Below are 21,561 nucleotides of genomic sequence, written 5' to 3'. Positions count from 1 at the left end.
TTGTATCCCAGCACAGTGTTTCACACATAGTAAGGGATAAAAAATCCTTCATTCATTTATTCTTTTGTAGTAGCTGAATGACCATGGTCAAGTCACTTAATCTCTCAGTTTCAGTTTCCTCACCTGAGGATAGAAAAAAAAGCAAATGACAATTCCTATCCTTGTGAAGTTCACAATCTTTGGGGAGAAGATATGCAAACAACTATATATAAATAAATAAAATGGACATTTGTAAAATGGAGCTGGAATTATATGAACAGTTTTCAGAAAAAGACATGCAAATAATCAATGACTATCTGAAAAAATGTTCAGAATCACTAATGACTGGAGAAGTTAAAATTAAAACAACTTTGAAACATCACCCCATATCCATCAAATTAGCAAAGATGGTAATAGATGGGATAATTCAATATTGGAATGACTGTGGGGAGAAAGAAATGCTTATTCACTATGATGGAGATGCTAATTCCTCCAATCATTCTGAAAACCAATTTGGAATCATACAATAAGGTTTTCTAAATTCTTTTGACCCAAAGATTAAACTGGCCAAGGAAGTTAGTGACAGTGAAAAATGTCCACATGTACAAAAAATTCAAAGTAGCATTATTTATAATAATAAAAAACTATAAAACAAATATGCATTCAACAATAGTGGATGGCTAGACAAATTATAACATGTAGATGAAATGGAATATTATTTAGCCTATTATTGTAGTATAAGGAATGATGAGTATGAATAATTTAGAACAACATGGAAAGTTTTGTAAGAAGCGATGCAGTGAATAAGAAACAATGAAAAGAATGACACACATAACAGTACAACATATAAGTAAACAAAATACAAGTTTGTTGAAGTTCAAAGATGGAGAAGTTGAGAATAGCAAGGTAAACATGGCATATACTCATACACTATAAGAGTTGAATGAAACCTTACATATAATCCTATCATTACTATTATTAATTTATTTGTTCATAATTTGTTTTGATTCAGCATGAGTTCAGACAATTCCATTTGCAAAATACATTCCCACAAAGCAGCTAAGCAAAAACAGTATGATTGTGATTGATAGTCCATTTGTCTTTCAATTTCAATTGTTTGTCAATTTTTGAAGTTGACCAATTGTTACCAGAAAGGAAGAATGTGCACTTTAACTCTGAATAATTTGGTGGCAACCTAGTCCATTATCTTTGGACTAATTTTTATTCTATTTCAGCAATTTTCCATAATTGGAAATTTTTGAAAGGAAGAGTATATAAATGTGGAGAAGAGATAGAGGAGAGGTATTGGATGAATTTCATTCTTTTCTGAGATGGACAAAGGATTAAACACACACAGATATACAAACACACACACATACACAAACACACAGTTTGGTATAGAAATACATCAAGCTCAGTAGGAAAACAAGCAGGGATGGTGGGGAGGAGGGCTAAGAGAGAGGATATTACTGGGGAGGGAATAGTCTTAAGCAAAACAAATCTTCCAGATCCTGAAGCAGCCATTGAAAAGAAACAAAGAAAAGCAAAGAACTAGAATTTAAGAGAGTTGCCCTCCTTTGGAGAATCCTTGAATAAATAATGGTATGTGAATATAATAAAATATTACTGCATTATAAAAATGATGAGACTATTTTAGAGAATCCTGTGTATTATGAATGGACACAGAGTGAAGTGAGCAGAGCCAGAACAACTTATACATTAACAACATTGTAAAGAAAAACAATTTTGAGAGATAAGAGCTCTGTTCAATGCAATCATCAACTGTAAGTCTGGAGGACCTATGATGAAACAAGTTACTCATTTCCTGATAGGTGATCTGCAAGATTATTATAGCATTTTCTATAAGATCATTCCTTTCCCATACCTGCTTTAATGCTACATATAAATATATGATCATATTGTTTAAACAGTCTTTCTCTGCCAAATAAATTACAGTGTCAGCATTTTGTGTATATTTCAAGGAGAAGGCAATTCTGTAAAGACTCCAGACTCCATAAATGGAAAACATCTTTAATAAGAATCATTAATTCCTTGCTGATAATTCTGCTGGAAGAGAACCTACATTCATTATTTTTATCTTGATGTGACAGAAATCCCTTAATTTTTTTTTCTAATGAAGCAATGGTTTAAAAAAAAGTAGAAAGAAAATGATTATTTTGTAAATTAACAAGCCAGAAATTACATTCCATAAAGGATTAAAATGGGTAATACAGATGGTAATCCTTCTAATTCAGCATCAATGAGATACTGAATTTTCCAGGTAATTAAATTCCATGCCAGCAGCCCCGGATTGCACCTATTAGACGAGATTACTAAATGAGTTCCAGGAACCACAACTTAAATACATATGTAAATTATAAAGATCATAACACACACATTCAGGTTTATGCATATAACACTATGTCTAGAGGCCCCATTAAGTGTGATTAATTAAAATGACAAGAAAGCTATTCCCAAGTATACATTTTATTTCTGATCTCCTTGCTTTTATACAGGTGTTTACTGGGTACTGATTGAAGATGATGGATACAAAAACAATTCAGTGGAATTTTAAGTGTACATGCGGTCTTAAGACCAGGCCCAAAGCCATATGAAAGTGTTTGGGAGAAGAAATAAACTCACTAATGATGGGCTGTCTAGACATCTCAGTTGGTTGTTCATTTAGAACTGTTATCTCAGCAATTACAGTTCCCTGAAGGAAATGTCTGGGGATTGACTCAGAAACACCTGTTCATTGGCTGGTGCCATTGCTACTGTATAAGCCCTGAAATTATCCCTGGCACCAGTTGTGGGTTGCTTAAGAAGTTACACAGCAGCAGCAGAAGTAATCAGCTGACCACATACACTTTTGTTTTCATACACACTTAAAATGAAAATGGGAAAAATGGAAGGAAGTCAGTCATTGCAGAAGCTGATGGGCTCTGAGTCAAGGCCTGCGGTTAGGTTGGACAACAAAGACTTTTCCTCTTTATTTTCATTAGCAGTTTCTATTTGAACATCAAGTTTCATGCCAAAGCAGCAGCACCTTTATTGAATCTGCCTACATGAAGGTAACCAGATGGATTTCCCCTCCTTATTCATTCTCCCTCTCCCCCAATTAGGAACTGCTTACAACCACTGGGTTGGCAGGATGAAAGAGGTTTACTTCACATGGTGATATAAATATTTAAATGCTTCCTTTCACTGCAAGGTTTGTCCAAGGTTCAGAGTGGAGTTAATATAACCTTGTAATCAAAACTCAGTGAGGGGGTCAGTGTGACATGGTGGGCACTTGGGTTCACATCTCACTTCTGACACATAGTGGCTGTGACTCTAAGCACCTCTCCGTACTTCAGGCAAATCTCTAAGACTATGAAATACAGAATACATGTTGACCCCATATTGGCAGAGGGAATAATCTTATGAGGAGTTCCTAATAATAATGAAGAAACAGACCCAGTAAAAGAAACAATCATAGTAACTTGCAAAACACATTTCCTTAGTCTCCTATGACCCTGAGTCTGATTTTGTCTTTCTTGCTTTTCTCCCTCCCCTCTTATGGTAACTAGAAACAGAGCTTTCCATGGGTATGGTGAATTTAAGGCAATTGTCAAAGATTGAACATTGTGGGTATAGGGACGGAGAGGAGTGTGATACATGAACTGGGCTGTGCCTCAGGAAATCTGCCAGTAGGGGGAAAAAGGTACTTTTTCAAAAAGAAACTTGAGGGTAATAGAGAAATAATCAATACTCTTTCCCCCACCCCAGTCCTTCCTGACTTTCCAGATACTTGCATAGAATGTTGTCCTCAAATGATTTCTCTCTGCTCAATGCACCTCTTACTGTTCATTTTAACATATTTTCTTCTGTGTCAATGGCTCAGAATGAGGTTCCATTACCTGTAGTGATGCTATGCTTAAGGTAGCCTGTGGTCTGATAGGTGATGGGATTCACTCCTCACCTCATCCACAGTATTTTTGTCTTTTTCAAGTCAAACTTTTTCTTCACACTGGAAAACCTTAGGAAAAAGAAACTATCTCCATTCTCTGGGATCTACAGACTAGTAAAGGGCCGTTTAGCCAGACTGAGATGCCACAATATTGTGTCTGGGCTTGTGGAACCAGAAAGAACAACAATACTCAATCATTTATATTCAAGTGACATCACTTTGCTTGCTCCAATTTCCCACATTCTTATTAATTTGTTAATGCTTAGATAGTATGTACTTTTATTGGACATTAATGATAATAGAGATAATAATTAAATTCATGTAAGCTGATGAGGTTACCAAGAAAGTACAGAGGAAAAAAATGGAGAGCATCATAAATTTAGATTTGGGAGACATCTAAGGTCAATCAAGCCAATAGTCAATAAGCATTTATTAAGTGCTTATTATGTGCCAAGTATCGTGCTAGGCACTAAGGATACCAAAAAAAGTACTGTCCTTGAGACAATATGAATATATATATAGGTATGTATAAATTAAATAAAAAATAGAATACAATTTGTGAGGGGAGGGGGAAGATGCTAAGAAATCAGAAAAGGCTTTATATAGAAGAAAGTGGCATTTCTGTAAGGAAACTAAGAATTCACCAAAATGAGGAAGGAGTACATTTTAAGGGACAAGTAATACGAAGCTATGGAGACAGGTCATGGAATGATGAAGAGCTACTGGGGCTTATTGAGCAGAGATGTGACAAAATCAGATTTGTCCTTTAAGAAAGTCATTTTTAGGTCATTTAGTCCAATCCTCTCTCTCACTTTATAGATGAGAAAATCAGGGCCCAGCAAGGTTATAAGTTGTCCAGAGTCACACAGATAGTAGGGGACAGAGATAGTTTGTCAACCCAGGTCCTCTGAACCTAGGGCTAGCAAGATTCCCATTAAACTGTGATGCCTCTTCATTTCATTCCAGAAATGGTCTCCACAAGGCAAAGAAACAGGGTTTTGGAGACAGAGTATAGACTTTGTGTAATGTTAGACTATGTATTCATTCTGATGCGTTTATTCCCAACTTATTCAAGTGTGTTTCACTGGGGATTTTATATAATTAGTACTATATTTGCAGTTGATTTTGTAGTTGTAGAAAACATGGACATACATATCAAAAAACCTAGGAAGTATTACTGATTCAATTTTCATAAGACTTTTCCTGCTCTTATAGCTTTTCTCTCTATCCTCCACTTTTGCTGCCACCACACCCACCACAAGTGTTTCATCACATAGAATGTCTATGGGATTAAATGGAAAGGAAGACCAATGAAAATAACCAGAACTTCCTATTAATGGACACATGGTAACAGTTCCCAAAAGCTATGATTCATATATTGATGGGGGAAATTTGCTAATACAAACCACACCTGCTGGGGTATCTGTTTCCAGCACCCTCATGGTGGCCTGACATAGTTACTTGATACTTATCCTATACTAATTTTGGTCAAAAAATGTTTTGGCTTCATTTTCTAATCACCATCTTCTCCAAAAATCTTATAGACAGCCATGACATATAGGTTATATTAGCATACTACTACATTGACTAAGAATAATAACACCAAATTAACAAGACATAGACTTTTACTGTCTCATCTCTTCAGAGGTAAATGCATTTTACAAATGTATAGTGCCTATATGTAGAAATACTTCATACTATGACGTTTTTTCAGATGAAGAAAGTAAAACAAAGACTTAAATAACTTGTTCAAAACTATGTATCACACAGCATAGTTCCTAATCATCTATTTAACTAGGTGCAAACTAACTTTTTATTGGTATTGATGATTCAATTTGCTCAACCATCTCAAACAGTTCAATACTGTATTAGCTATTCCATAATGTCATCCATAGTGAAAATATCTGAGAGTGACCAGTCAGACATTTCTAATATGATGTATTTTTTATGATAATACAGATAACTTTGTTACTTATCCCAAGAGACAAATGTTTTTGTTGGCATAATAAGTGTTAATGCTTGGGGCTAGAAATTAAAGAAAAACAAGGCAAAAATAATCTTCAAACCTAGGTTTAATATAAAAATCAACAACAAACATCATAACTCACTATGTATTCTTAAAGCATTTTTGTGAGAATTCAATGATACAAGCTTACAAAATAATTTCAATCACAAAATAATGCTAACTCTACAAACTTAATATGGTAGTAGAATAATGTAAATATCCTTTTTTCTTTTGATTTAGATCTTTGATTTTATTGATATAGAAATTTTCTTGGGAGGAAGCGAGGGAGAAAATTCTCTACCAATGCAAAATTGTGCTGCAACTTACAGTCTCTGAGTTGTCAGGTGAAGAGAGTTGCTGAGGGCTCTTGTCAGAGGAAAGACTTGCAGCAAGAGCTTCCTGATTCTGTCACTAGCTCTCTATCCACTATGCCATGTGCCCTCCATGTGCCAGGACTAGGGTAATGTCTCTTGTTGTTAATCATCAAGTCCTATTTGAAGAATGATATCATGGGAGAAGTATTGGATGTAGAGTCAGAAGACTTGGATTAAAGTTCTGTTTCTAGCACTTATTAGCTATGAGAAACCGAAAAAATCATTTAACTTCTATGAACTTCAACTTTCTCGTTTGCAAAATGGTATTAATGATACTTATGTACATTATCTTAAAAGAATATTGTGAGGAAAATTTTCATAAACCATAAAGCACCATATAAATAGAAGTTGCTATTACAATTATTTTATTATAGCAAAAAGAGACACTAGAGCAATGAAGTCTATAGTGCAAAATTTTATTTATTTGAATTAGAATCAGAAAAAAACAATTTTGAATGCTTTTATTAACATATGAAATCACATTTAAAAGATGGTCTCTACTTCCAAGAACTTTAAAATGTTCAAATAGATTCTCCCAGGACATTCATTACTCCCTTATATAAAATGAAGCATCACTGGCAGCTGTATTAACCTCTCTAGTCCATCACAGAGCAGCCCGTAATAAATCAGAATTTAGTCAGGACAGGACAATAAGCTATTTTGGAAAACTGTGTTGTGTAGTGGAATATCAAACAAAATTATTTTCTTTGTATAGATACATTTAGGCAGTACTCTGCTTAAAAATAATTCAATAGCATCCTATTACCTGGCAAGTAATGTTCAAACTCCTCATTCTGGCATTCAAGACCTTCTTCAATTTAGCTCAACACTCTCTTTCCCGAGTTAACTCATACTACCCTTTTCCACGTACTCCATATTTCAGAAAACCCAGAGGAACTACTAAGCCCCAAACATACAGTGTACTTCCCACTTCTATGCAATTTTTTTCCAGTTTTGGTCCATATACGTAATTTCATTGGTATAGGAACTCCCAGTGAGGAAACCCTCTCATCCAATAAGTACATGCAATCGTTGTACAACTTAATAAACTAGAGAGTTAAGAGGAACATGAAAAGGTTGAATGACTTGTAAACAATCACATGTGTGACACATATGTGTCAAAGGTCAGACTTTAAGCCAGGTCTCCCTACTCAGAGATCAACTCTCTACCTCTTCCATCCTACTTATATTTTATTGCAATATCTTTGGTTGTTCATGATCAGGGTTATGTGAAGAGAGGTGTCAAAGAAGAAGCACTGCACTTGGAGTTAGTTTAAATTCTGGCTCTAAAATGTGTTAACTGTATGACTGTGGATAATTTCTCTGAGTTCCAGTTTCCTCATCTTCAAAAGAGCAATAATACTACTTATGCTAACTGCTGGTTAAGTGACTTTCCCATAGGTTCACAGACAATATGTTTCAGAGGAAGGACTTGAACACAGGTCTTCCTGACTTGGGCCATCCTCCTATGCATCGTGTCATGTTGCCTCTTTCAAGTATAGTACTAAATTCAATAATTTCCAAAAAAGAAAAAAATCCAGATTTTATAATATATTTGAACTATGAATATCTGTTAATTTTAAAATGTTTTATAACTGTGAAGATGAAAAATTAATTTGAGGTCACATAAGAACAAATCAAATATACTTGATATAGGCCAGACTGCTATATGTATAGGGAAAATGAGGAATAAAAAGTTAAATTATTTAGTTAATTCAAATTGGTAGCAACACAAGAAATATAACCAAGAATTCCACATTAGGTATGGTCCATGTGCTGTAAGGGGAAATGCATTGGTTTTTAAATGAAAACTATAACATTTAGCTTTAAACAAGGGGAGTAGGAGTTAATTTTAAACACAATGCATAGTTGGAACTGAAGTTTCTTATTTTTGTGATCTTCCCATTTGGGGACTTAACCAATTCAATTAGTTCTTTACAATGAATGCTACAAAATGAAAGACAAGGTTGCAGCAATGTTAGATATGGTTCTTAATAGAAAAAAACTCATAAGATATGTTGGTTTCCAGATTCCACCATTAAAGATCAGTTATAAAATGTGACATGTTATACATGCTAGAATGCTACGGCTGCTAATTGCCAACGTTTTCAGTGCGATTTACTTGTAAATTATAATAGAAGCAATTTGAAACAGGTATCGGAAATGGATATCAACTTATGCTAATGGAGTTTGCTCATTCTTTATGTCATTGCAATTGCAATTACTTGTGCAGTTCATGTTGCACATATACCCAAATTTTAGATTTGATCTGTAACCAAACTACACATCAGAATGCTTGTTGTTTAGTTGTTCAGACATGTCCAACTCTTCTTGACCCCATGGACCATAGTGCCCCAGGCCCTTCTTTCCTCCATCTCCCAAATTCTGTCCAAGCTCATGTACAAAATTGTTTAACTTCTTTTCATTTTCTCTGATGATTTTGATACATCTTCATACTTATTTTTTTTGTTTCCTTCTTATGAGAAGTTTGCCTGTCATCAAGTAATTCAGAAAACTAAATATAAAGATAAACATAACATGATACAAGTCAAAGCTCTAATACTCCCAAGATAATATCTTGAGCAAAATTCTTTAATAACATGCCATTATAATTGTTAACCCCTTACATTTTGCTTTTGTTTTTGTTTCATAGATATAATTTTATTTTGGTAATGTCTTATTTTATGTAATGTTAGGTAGAAAAAATGGTCCAATAGACACAAACATAAGAAGTGACTTCTATATTATTCTTATCAATGACAACATTTTGTTGACACCTTCACTTTGTTTTATAAAACTATGGAATGTGAAATTTGAATGAATCCTCACTGTCCCTTTTAAGTTAATGTGACATCCTGAATATAAAGACACAGCCAACAGACAAAATATGCCAACAAAGTTAAAAAATTATTTCTAATTCCTTCTCTATTGAAATGGGCTAAATTTGTCATCATTCATATGGCTATAATTCAGCTGTGGTTGTTTGCTGGGGTTCCTGTTTGGGTCTGGGTTCATCAAACCAGGACAAATGGCTCATAGAAAAGACTAATGTAACCACTTTTGGGTAGTTCCAGTTCCCCTCCCCCCTCCCAGGAGGTATAGAAAAAGAGAAGGAAATAGCCCCAAACACAGTGCTAATGAGTGTGTCAGAGCAGCTTCAGTGCACCAAAAAAAGTGCCATCTCCATCCTGGGATATTTTGGCATTCTCACGAGGTATCGCAAGTTGAAGTTCATCCCCTTCTTCTAGCTTCGCGATGCCTGGGAAAACAATTCAGAAGAACTTTAAGTGGTTATGCAAAAAGGAGAGAAAAACAATTCTCATTTAATTTGAACACTTTAAATAGAAGCTGAAACGGATTTGCCTACTAGTCATTACTTTGTAATTCAGACAGATTTCAGCTAAGTAGAATCTAACCTAAAATCAAAGTGGGAACAATTCAGTTTGGGGAAAAAAAAAAACTATTAGCAAGATTCTGCAAACTTCAAAAGTAAATAAGCTAACTTTTTAATGCAGTGCATATACTTTAAAGAAACAAACAAAAAATCCTTTCTAAGTGGAAGAACAACTAAGACAGATAAATGCACATTTTGAAAGTTAAATAATCCCATCATTCACTGTCTTCACCAAATTACTTCTTTGATGATTGATTATAAAAGACAAATGGACTGAAACTAAATAAATCAATTGCCCACAAAGATTATTTTTGTTTAACTATAGGTTATCTTAATAAATAGGAATAAATAAAATAATTATAAAATTACATGACATACATTACTTTCAATGCTATAATTAATATATAGTATATTACAATAATATATAATGTAATATAATAATGCCTTAATCCTTAAAATTTACAGACTGCAATATAAATCTTTTAGTAAAGTTGTTTTACGTAGGTGTGTATGCCAACTGTGTTTAGAAAAGAAAAGGTAATGTGCTCTTTAGAAAAGAAGTGGTGGCAGTAGGGAGGGAAAGGAAGATGGAATTAAAAGATTGACTATATGCAATTTTCTACTTCTCAATCCCTTCTTCCACCTACCTGCCTCCTCCTGGTTGACATCTAAATCCCAATATTAAGAACATCCCTGAGTGATAATAGTTTAATATTATAGGGAATGGGCCAACAAATTTGTTTCCTAGGATAGAGAAGCCCAATGTTTTAATGGAACAAATATCTCAGATGAATTAGAACTAAAATGAAGTAAAGCAAGATTGGAAAAGCAGAGTGGTAAAAAATAGGATTTTATCCGCATATTATACCACATAAAACAAGTTCAAAATGGGTATTCAACTTAAATGTTAAAGGTTACATCATTCAAGAAAAAAAATGGAAGAAAAGGAAAGGTGGTGGGTAACTTTCAAAATTATAGAAAGAAGGAGAATTCTCAATAAAAAAAGATATCAGATAGATAATAAAAGATAAAATGGATAATTTGGCCATATGAAATTGAAAAAGTTTCACATAAATGAAATTCATGCAGCTAAGATAAAAATGGAAACTAAGATTAGGATGAAAAAATTTTGCATTAAATGATTCTAATAAATTTCTGATATACAAAATATGTTAGGAATTAACACAGATGTGTAACCAAGAGTTATTACCCAATAGATAAGTAATCAAAAGAAATTAATAAACATTTATCAGAAGAATTACAAACTATGAAAGACTGATCTAAATCACATATAACAGGAAAAATATAAATTAAAATAACTCTGAGGTTTCACCTGACACCAAATTGACAAAGATGACAAAAATGGAAACAGTATTGAGTTTCTGTGGGATGACAGGTTGGACTGTGGTAGGACTGTGCATTGATCCAACCATTCTAAAAAAAAATTTGAAATTATGGGTTGAAAGGTGACCAAAATGTCTATATCTTTTGTCTCAGAGATCACACTGCTAGATATATAATCAAAGGACGTCAAAGATAGAAATGTTCTATTTATGGCAAAATATTCACGTTTATAGCATTTTTTATGGAAGCAAAGAACAAGAAACAAAGTAGATACCCAACAACTGGGGAATGGCTAAAGAAATTCTGGTAGAAAGCTGTAATAAAATATAATCACTGTGTTATAAGAAAAAATAGCAATTATGAGTAATTTCTAGAAGTAATGAAACATTGCATAAACAGATGCAAAGGAAATAAGGAACCAGAACCAAGAAAAAATCCACATGACTTACAGAAATGTAAATGACAAAAATAATCAAATGAAGCAGAATGCTGAGTAATTACAATAGCTCATCTTGGCCCCAGAAAAGAGATGAGCAAATGAATCTCCCACCTTCCATTGCCACAATGGGGGACTACTGGCTTCAGATGAGGTTTGCTTAACTATTTTTGTTGGTCTTTGTTATAAGGGAAAACGTACTTCAAGGAAGTGGTATATCTGGTAACAACTATGATACAAAAATAAGGAATAACAATAATCGTTTTAGAAATAAATGCTATGATAAAAAGAAATGATATTCTATGGACTTGAAAGAGTTCATAAACATGACAAAGTACTAACTAATCAAAAGGAGTTTGCTATTAAGGATGCTTAGCAATATTAAAGCACATGGGGTCAATAGTTACCAGACTATCAGTTGCGTTACTTATTTTTTGTCAGTTTTTTTTTTTAATGAAGATTAAGTGATTCCATTTAAATGTACTTCTTCGTGATGTTTACTGTGTGTTCTCTGACAGTAGTTTCCCAAATGATCTCAGCTTCTTAACCATGAATTGAAGTATTTTATTTTATTGACTTTTTTAAAAGCTACTAGATTTCCCCCCCTATATTTCTAAAAAGTAAGCCTACTTTTTCATTTCATCATTAGAGGCAGCTGGTAGCACAATGGATAGCATGCTAGGCTAGAAAATTTGAGTTCAAATCCAGTCTCAAATACTTACTAGCTATGTGACCCTGGGCAAGTCACTTCACATCTGTCTGTCTCAGTTTTTTCAACCACAAAATGGAGATAATAATTGTGCCTACCTCACAGAGTTGCTGTGAGGATCAGATGAGTTAGATATTAAATTTTAGATTTTTTTCTTTTTTATTCTTTGGTATAAGCCATAGTTTCATGGGAAGGGAAAGAATACATATTGGGAAATGCAATACAATATAAAAAACAAAAGATTTCAATAGAATTTATTTTTTAAATGCCACATATACCTTAAGACAAATTTTATACTTTCATTTTCATACATATCTCAATAAATATACCTAAAGTTAAATGTGATGAGATTACATCTGATCCTCTCAGCAACTCTGTGAGGTAGGCACAATTATTATTTCCATTTTGTGGTTGAGAAAACTGAGACAGACAGATGTGAAGTGATTGTAAATCAGTTAGCACAATGCCTGACAGATATTAGGCACTTAATAAATGATTATTTTTTCATTTCATAATGGCGTATTAAAACAATTATGTGGCCTTCAATGCTTTTTAATAAAGAAAAACAGAGAACATGAAATAAGGACTTTTCTAAAAAAAAATTTAATCATCCCATTTTTTGCAGATGCTAGTAAGGGGACTACTATTCAGGCATGAGTTACACTAACTGACCTCTTAGGTTCAATCCTGAGATTCTGTAAATGGCAAAAATTACACAAAGAGTTTTGGATCTCAAATTTACTGCATTCCTTCCAGGAAGTGCTGCAAAACAACTCTGAATTTTCATTTCATACACAGCAAATTGGCAAAGATAACATGATGGGAATAATGTTGAACAGATTTGGAGAAGACTGGCACATAGGATACATTGTTGGTGGAGTTGTAATCTGCTTTAATCATTTTGGAAAACAATTTGGTATTATGCAAAGAGATCATGATGTACAACTCAAGGGTGTCAATAATAAAAAGGATCCCATATATACCAATATATTTCTATCATCTATTTTTTTTGGTAGCAAAGAACTAGAAAGAAAATAAGGGCCCACTGATTGACTAAACAACTTGTAATACAAGAATGTAATGGAATGATTACTTCCCTTTGAGAAACAATTAATATAATAATACAGAGAAGCATAGGAAGACATATGAGCTGATGTAAAAAGAAAAAAAGTAGAACCAAGAAATCAATAGACACAATAACCAAAACAATGTAAATGGAAAAGAACAATAACAAAAAAACTAATACTGAATGGTATGAAATTACAGTGAACAAGCTTAAGTTCAAAGAAGAAATATGAAAAGTTACTTCCTCTTACTTCTTAGCAGAAGTTGAGTCTATGGGTGTGGAGCCCTATATATGATGGTAGAAATTTTAGATATTAAATTTTAGATTTTTTTCTTTTTTATTCTTTGGTATAAGCCATAGTTTTATGGGAAGGGAAAGAATACATATTGGGAAATGCAATATGATATAAAAAACAAAAGATTTCAATAGAATTTATTTTTTAAATGCCACATATACCTTAAGACAAATTTTATACTTTCATTTTCATACATATCTCAATAAATATACCTAAAGTTAAATGTGATTATTAAAAGGAAAAATTTCCATCAAATCATCATAAAGTAGGAGCTTGAGTTGTGTCCTGGTCATACATTAGCTGCTATTAGTAGACTTTCTTTGTTTTAATGCCCAGTAATCAGATTTGAGAGCCAACATTTACCAGCCGTATAACAGGAATTATTAGGGAGAGTTGTTGGCATATTTTGGATACACCGGAACAAAGTCACCAAACTCAGTTCATCCCCAAAAACGTGGACCTTTTTCCTCTGTATAAGATGTCCCATAGCAAAGGTGGTATCTGTGTACAGAACCTGAGAAACAAAAAAAAAAAATAAAGTCTTTAAGCATTAAGGTGGAAAATCATAGGCATACAAAGCTGGACATAAAATTATCCATGGAAATACCTGGCCATAGATGAAAAAGTAACCAGTTTCTTTGACAAGTATTTTATTTTCTTTTTCTTCTAGGGCTTTTCCTCTTTTAAAACTGAGAAGCCAAGGAACAAAGGTATAAGAACCTATAATGAAGAGAATTTATTGTAAGAAAAAAAAAAGCATGAAAGATGCAGGGTTGTTTGGTTTTTTTTTTTCATTTCCACTTACTTTGTTTCCTCTTAGGGGAGAATTCCCCACTAAAATCTCTCCAAATACTACATTGGTCCCAAAGGTTTATTAGTGTGTAACCCAGAAGGTCCATCAAACAGCTGAAGTTAAGAATGTTCTCTACAGACAAATTTCTTCTCCTTTGTTCCTTTTATTTTGCTTCTAATGTTAATAAACAACAAGGAGTGAAAATAAAATAGGTTCAATTATCTTCTCCTGTACCTGGAATTCACTAACTACTCACTTCTAGCTCTTACAATCCTTCACTTCTTTTAAGTCCCAGCTTAGAGGTTGCCTCCTATACAAAATCTTTCCTAATTTCCCCAATTCTTCCCCCTCCCACTTTTAGTGCTGACTTTCACTCAAACATCCTTGTATTTACTTAATTGTATGTATTGCATCCCTAGCAATATAATAAGTTCCTTGAGGGCAGGGTGCCTTTCATATTTATCTTCAGAGTATCTAGCACAGCAACTTAATAATAGTAGGTACTTAAAATGTGTGTTGAGTGTAAAGAATACAATACTAATAGAATACAGTAGTCCCTATCCAAAATTTGCACTTGTGAAGACCTAAAAAATATGTGATTGCTGGTTCAAATTCCATGAGCCTGTCACACCAGGGCTTTTCCTCTTACAATAATTTATTGTAAGACAAAACACACACACACACACACACACACACACACACACAAGATACTGAATTGCTGAATTTTTCACTTATTTAATTTTATCTGAAGGGATAAATTAATTTTATCTAAATTTCGATTAATTAGTTTTATCTAAAGGGAGAGAGAATTGACCATTAAAATCTCCCCCAAATACTTCATCAGTCCCAAAGGTTGATTAGCATGTGTATCATTTCTTCCTATTTAGTATTCTTAGAAGACAAATGATAAAAACCAGCACCTATCCTGAAAGGATTACAGGACCCTGGATAAATTACTGTGTGCCTTCACATCCATGGAAATTTTACACAGGTTGTTTGGTTTAATTGAACATCAAGGGCTGCCTCAGAGAGAAGTCAACATGTCTTCTTGGAAGAAAAGTATAAATCAATTTGATTACATTCAACAATTACATTCAACATTTATGAAGTACCTAGCTTCCCACCCCCACCCCCACTCCAGGCAAGATCATAATCTTTAAAGGCAAAGAATATGTCACTTACTTATCACATTGCACAGTTTGGGCATACAGCCACAGGGGTTGGCACTTAGTATTTGATGAACTAACTTGAAATATATACAGAGAGCCTCAGTAATCTTTCAATGAACATTAATGTTAATGGCCCAAACATAGTTAAATTGACCAGCACTAAGCAGGCATCTAGAAGAATGTAGGGTACTGAACTAAGCACTAGGGAAATATGTGAATTGGTCATATGTTTGTAAACTTTGGGTCTTTTTTTTTTTTTGCACCAGCTGACAACAACTTTCTGAGGCACTGTCTAGCATCAACGACATGTGCCTTCTCCCATCCCTAAAACCATGAGGCCCATAAAAATTATCTATTTTCTATAAAGAGAATGTACTTTTACAATATAATTTTATCTATGCTTAAAAAATAAAGAAAAAGAAAAGAAAGAAAAAAACCTCCTCTAACTTTATAGGTCAATGGACAACTGCAATAACACAAACATTAAATATTTATTAAACATCTATTATATTTAAGGAACTGTTCTGGGAATATAAAGACAAAGCCCTTGCTATCCAGGAGCTAATAATATAGAAGGAAGATAAGACATAGATGCAAATAATTAGGATACAAGATAGAATGAAATAAACACAGCCAAGAGTGGTGGTGGTACACATCTATTCCCTCCCATTGGGGAGGTTAAGGCTGTAGACTAGTTAAGCTCAGGAGTTCTTAACTGCAGTATGGATAAAGCCGATCAAGTGTCTATGCCAAGTTCAGCACCAATAGGAGGAGTCTCTAGGAGCAGGAGCCCACCAGGCTGCCTAAGGAGGAATGAACCAGTTTGGATCAGAAAGAATGTAGCAGGTAAAAGCTTCCTTGATAATCAGTATTGGAATAGAAACTGTGAATGATCACTGGCTATACTTCCAGCCTGGGCGGGATTAGGAGATATAGGCTCAAAAAAAAATAGTCACGGAGGCAGTGCAATGTATTAGAAAGATCAATGGGTATAGCAACAGAAGACCTACATTTGAATTCTGGCTGTACCCGCTGTAAATGGATGACCTTGAGCAAATTAGTTAGTTTCTCTAGGCATATTAATATTGATTGGTTGGTGAAATATGCAGTGTAAACAATGAACATTTTGAAGGATGCACTGGGAATGGTAGAGAGTGTAGGGATAAACACTAATTATTAGATTAGAATTAGATTAGATTAAATTGATTATCTAAAAGTAAGCTACTTTTTATGTATTTTATATGTGCCTTTTTCATACCTGTTTGTTTCTCTGTGAAAATATAAGTTCTTTGAAGGCAGGGCAGGGGTGTTGTTAAGCTCAAATGAGATAATTTATGTAAACTACTTCAAAAACTCTAAAGTGCTACATACATTCTTCTTCTTATTATTATTATTAACCTACAGTCACCAAGCCTCCATTCTGGTGATAACTTCATTCCCTGAGCCCTCTACTGTACTGCTGCTGAGTTCAAGCACTGTTGATAGAGCAATACAGGAGTGTGCTAATAAATATTTAACAACCAGGCTGAGAGAGGAGGGGGATGTATGCAGACACTATTTTAAATTTAATTTGCATTATTGTTATTTGTCCTTCATTTTGAAGAGGACCAATCACATGTGAATTGCATTTAAGTGAGGCAGAGTTGCATAAATTCGTCAGCCTCATTCTCTCTTCCAAAATCATCAATGTCCAGTGGCAAGACAAAAGTCAGGATGACTGGTGATGGTCCAGGAGGCAGTGAGTGATCTTGGCATCTTTGATGTCTGACCAAGCTCTCAGCACTCCATAGCACCTTCTTCAGCTGCCTTTATGGCCCTTGGAACAAGATGTTTTCATCTGCCCATTCCTTCTAGGAAAGTCTTCACATGTTTAAGGTAGCCATCCCCCTAACTCACCGACAGGTTTGAGGCCCTTCAGTTGCCCTCCACCCAGTTTAGCCCATCTGCCAGGATATGTGCCTCCTGCACATGCTACAGATCCTTAGAGCCACAGATGAGAGTTTAGTGAAAGTGGATACCAAAGGGGGATGAACAGCCTTGGGAAAGGCTTGGCAAACTCTCATACCAGAGATGCTAGTGTTCCTTGAATACCTCATGCACCCCAATTTGCATTATTAATACTTTCCTAAATCTAGATAATCAACAAAACAATAAATCAAACCCTGATTTATAGTTATTTTGATTTTTAAGGAGCAAATGCTTACACTAAAGTGGTTAGAGCTGATTTCAGCATACCACTGGGGCAGAAACTGTTTTGACCTTTTTAGTATCCTTAGGACTTAGTACGGTGCTTGACTAATAGTAAGTGCTTAATAAATACTTATTGACTTACTGACTGAGCTTATCATTTTCCACTACCCCTCCCCCAATTCCTTATTCCGTGTGATGTCACCACCATTCCACTAAATTCAACACACATTCATTGATACTGTGGTAATGGGTGGGGGTGGGAAAGAGAAGATTGCATGTACCCAAATAAGCATAATGCAAGATCAAAATAACATAAGGATAAAGGAGAGAGCCAGATGAAACTTTCTAAGAAATATATGGAGAAAGAAATTGCTGAGAGTTTATGGGGGTAAGTGGAGGTAGTGAATCAACAGAAGCTACTTTTGTAGAAGTATGATAATGAAAGAGAGGTGAGTGATAGGACATTTTACTTAAGGGAATAGCAGGATTAAGGGAAGGGCTTCTCTTTAGTTTCTCAGTTACAAATCCAGAACAGCAAGTTTTTGCAAACTATATACTCATATGCACATTAACAACACAAATACAGTATTAAATATTAAGAAGCTTCTGGTTTAAATAAAGATTTATAGAAATCAGTTGCTATAGCATATCAATCATCATTGCGCAAAGACCTCTTATTTTGACTACCAATAGTTAACTTAAAATTATAGATGTCTAAAAATTATGTTATTCTTAGTACTCTCTCTCCAAAAAAAATATAAAATAGTCCTCAATCCTATGCAGTCTCATGCTGCTTCATAAATCTTATAAAATACAATTCACATAATTAAATGATAAGAATTCTCCTTTTATTTTCACAATGGGATGGTTGAGGTAGACAAGTGTTGGATTATATGTATTACAAATGTAGGTCTTATCCAAAATTCTGAAATTATGGTGAATATTCAGTTTGAGTACAATTGGAAACAACTTCTAAACATAAAAAGTGAGCAGTGTAGAAAATAAATGCTGTCTGATAGGATCAGGGCTATTTACCAGTCACTGATGGGAATTAATTTTATTTCCAGGGTCTATGACTTGGTAAGTAAAAAGTTTTTAAAAATCAGCTACAATTCCAGATTGGACCAGGATTATACCTGGTAACCAAGAACCTATTTGAATTGAAATGGATATTGGGTAGTATAGAAATATAATTTACAGATGAAAGATCAAGAGCTGTTCTAACTATATAGTAAGAACATTTGTCCTTTCTTTATACAGCCTTTTTTTCCACAGAAATCCTATTTGCCTAATTCTCAAACTGTTAGGGTGGTACATTCCTTTAGGACCAATTCAAAGATGACCTAGACGTTAGTCATGTATTTAACTAACTGGTTCAGTATTCTCTTAGGTCAGTTTTTTTTCCCCTTGTGTATAATTTTAAAAAACTGAAATATGTTCAAGTAACATGGGTGCAGACCAATAAAATCAAGAGAAGTATTGAAGTTCAATTCTATTACTTCTGCAACTGCTTGCTACAAAAAAAGGTTGTGGAGGTCATATTGCCCCACTAATCTGTTTGGACATTTTTCCTTGGTGGGAATAATGTGCAGTACCCAGGCACGAAGAGTGTAAGTTGAATTACCAATGATATTCACATGTCTGCTCTTTCTGCCTTGTTCCTCAATCTGGTTAAGTACCAACTTCTGTAATATTTAGTTGTGGGAAAGTGTCATAGCCAATTTGACAATTTATAAATAACAAAATAACAATAAATCTCTAGCTTTTACAATTCAAAAAATCAGCTGCATTTCTGTCACCATTTAGTAACCCTTTAGTTTTTGTTTAAAATATTTGATAGTTCATTCTAAAAGGTGTGCAATTTGGAAAATCCTTTAGCTGTTCAGATAACATATGTCTAAGGCCAACACTAAGTGTTAAAGTAAATCTAAAACAGTACCATGTGCAAGCAGTATTGGGCTTAAGAATCACTCATGTTATTATTAATATCAAAACATTAAGTAAAAGCATGGATGTGATAAATAAAATAGGGAGACAGGAGGAATGGGAATGTTACATCTTCAGCTTGGAAGTAAGAAATGTTAAACTCTATAGGCCCTGCATAGAAGATAATTGGGACAAAAATTTGGATAGTTTAAACATGCCATTGCTTAGGAGGTATGCACAATACAAAGCAGAGAGCAAAGTGGTGTCCACATGTGGTTTGCCCAGGGCACTCTATCTTTTCAGATCACATTGGAATAAGCAGTTAATTCATTCATCACTGTGGCTAATTTTAATACCACTTAAGTAGGACTAGAAATGGAAAAACTGAGAGGTCCTGTGTTTGTTCTATAAATAGGCATTCTACCAAAGAAACAATGTCAGGGGACAATGAACACAGTCTAATGGACAGTTTTTTCTTTTTAAATTTGTTACATGGAGCAAAAAACAATTTTATTATAATCAATGTAAACAATTTATTAAATTTCAGAAGCTTAATGAGTGTTATATTCTGAAAGTAATAGCTCTTTTCTGGGATATTTCATAGCATTCTGAACCTGTCCTTACAACTTGTCATATTCTAATTTTTATTATAGTTACTTATTCATCTATCTTATGTGCACAATAACATCTTAAGTGCCTAGAGGGCAGGGACTGTTTTTGTGTAAAGAAATGAATATAATCCTCCTATATTTTTCTTAAGACTCTGCATCAGTTCCGCAAGATAATTATGTCCCCACACTCCTACTTCCATACTGTTGCTAAAGGTGGCTAGCAAGATGCACAGAGGTTTTGCACCAGGGGGAAGCTGGAAGATAAAAAGACAAACAGGAGAATACTATCTCCATATTTATTGTATGCTGAGATTAGCACCAGGGGCAGAAGTGACAAGATGACTAGCATAGAGACATGCACAGTTAAATATCCCTTTTGGCCTCTGTACACCTAAGACTTGCTCTATAGGAAGAAGGAAATGGCAATACCAATGTCAGCCTATATTATTACCCGAAGCCCGCCTATGAGTGACTAAGCTATTCCCTTTGCTACAATGTTAAGAGATAGAAGGATTATTTGGGAGAAGGTAAAACTGTGTATAGATGGTTTGGGTTCCAATCTGTTGGGTCAAAATACAAGGAATATGTAGAATTGAATTCTCAACCTGGAGATTAGGATTGGGGCTTTTTGGTGATGTTAATAGAATATGTGGTGAGTGTATTTTCCTGATTTTGTCCAACATTTCTATTTCAAATAAAATGTGCCTTTTCAACACAGCAATGGGTGTAATATAATTAATATAGTGGCTGTTCATGGTGAAGAAATTTAGAAAGAGAAAGCAACAATCATGAGGACTCAAAGTATTTAATTTGGGTATATATGAACACAGTCAAAGTGTTTTTATGTTCAATGACTCATTTGATTCTGACAGAGAGGTAGATAGGGTAGGTATTATTTCTATTTTACAAAAGAAAATATAATAGAAGAGATTTGTTATATTTCTCTCACACAGTGCTTAACACAGTACCTCATCTAAGTAAGTCCATAATTTTTTAATTGAATAATTGTAGCTGGTCAGAAACAGGATATTTGTTGTGTCCCAAAGGCAAACCACAGCTGAAAAACAGAACTGGATAGACTCAAGATTTAACATTTTTGCTTTTTTTTCTAATTTATTTTTATTGACATTATTCTGTTTTGCTCATCCAATTAGTCTACTACTTCAATTAATTCCCAAATGACAGAAATCCAGGAAGTAAAGTATTAATTTATACTCTTTAAAATAAAAAAAGCCTTCAGTCGACAACCATTTATTGATTGACAGCTATGTGACAGAATGGGTAACTAGGTGGTACAGTGAATAGAGAGCCAGGCTTGGAG

General features: G+C 34.1%; 1 protein-coding gene across 1 annotated transcript in view; it reads right to left on the bottom strand.

Moving 5' to 3' along the window:
* Positions 1-8,717: 8,717 nt before the first annotated feature.
* Positions 8,718-21,561, bottom strand: part of LOC114046294 (tumor necrosis factor ligand superfamily member 13B-like) — a 48,921-nt gene continuing 36,077 nt past the window's right edge. Inside the window, exons 4-6 of the mRNA XM_027866596.1 lie at positions 14,159-14,271; positions 13,915-14,065; positions 8,718-9,566 (exon numbers count right to left, since the gene is read on the bottom strand). Coding sequence (XP_027722397.1) covers positions 9,454-9,566; positions 13,915-14,065; positions 14,159-14,271 — 377 coding nt within the window. The 3' untranslated portion in view covers positions 8,718-9,453. The remainder of the gene's footprint in view (positions 9,567-13,914; positions 14,066-14,158; positions 14,272-21,561) is intronic.

The sequence above is a fragment of the Vombatus ursinus genome, unplaced genomic scaffold (assembly GCF_900497805.2).
Source record: "Vombatus ursinus unplaced genomic scaffold, bare-nosed wombat genome assembly UNPS02014781.1, whole genome shotgun sequence".
Lineage (NCBI taxonomy): Eukaryota > Metazoa > Chordata > Mammalia > Diprotodontia > Vombatidae > Vombatus > Vombatus ursinus.
The sequence above is the reverse complement of the archived record's forward strand: the minus strand, read 5'-3'. Positions and strand labels throughout refer to the sequence as shown.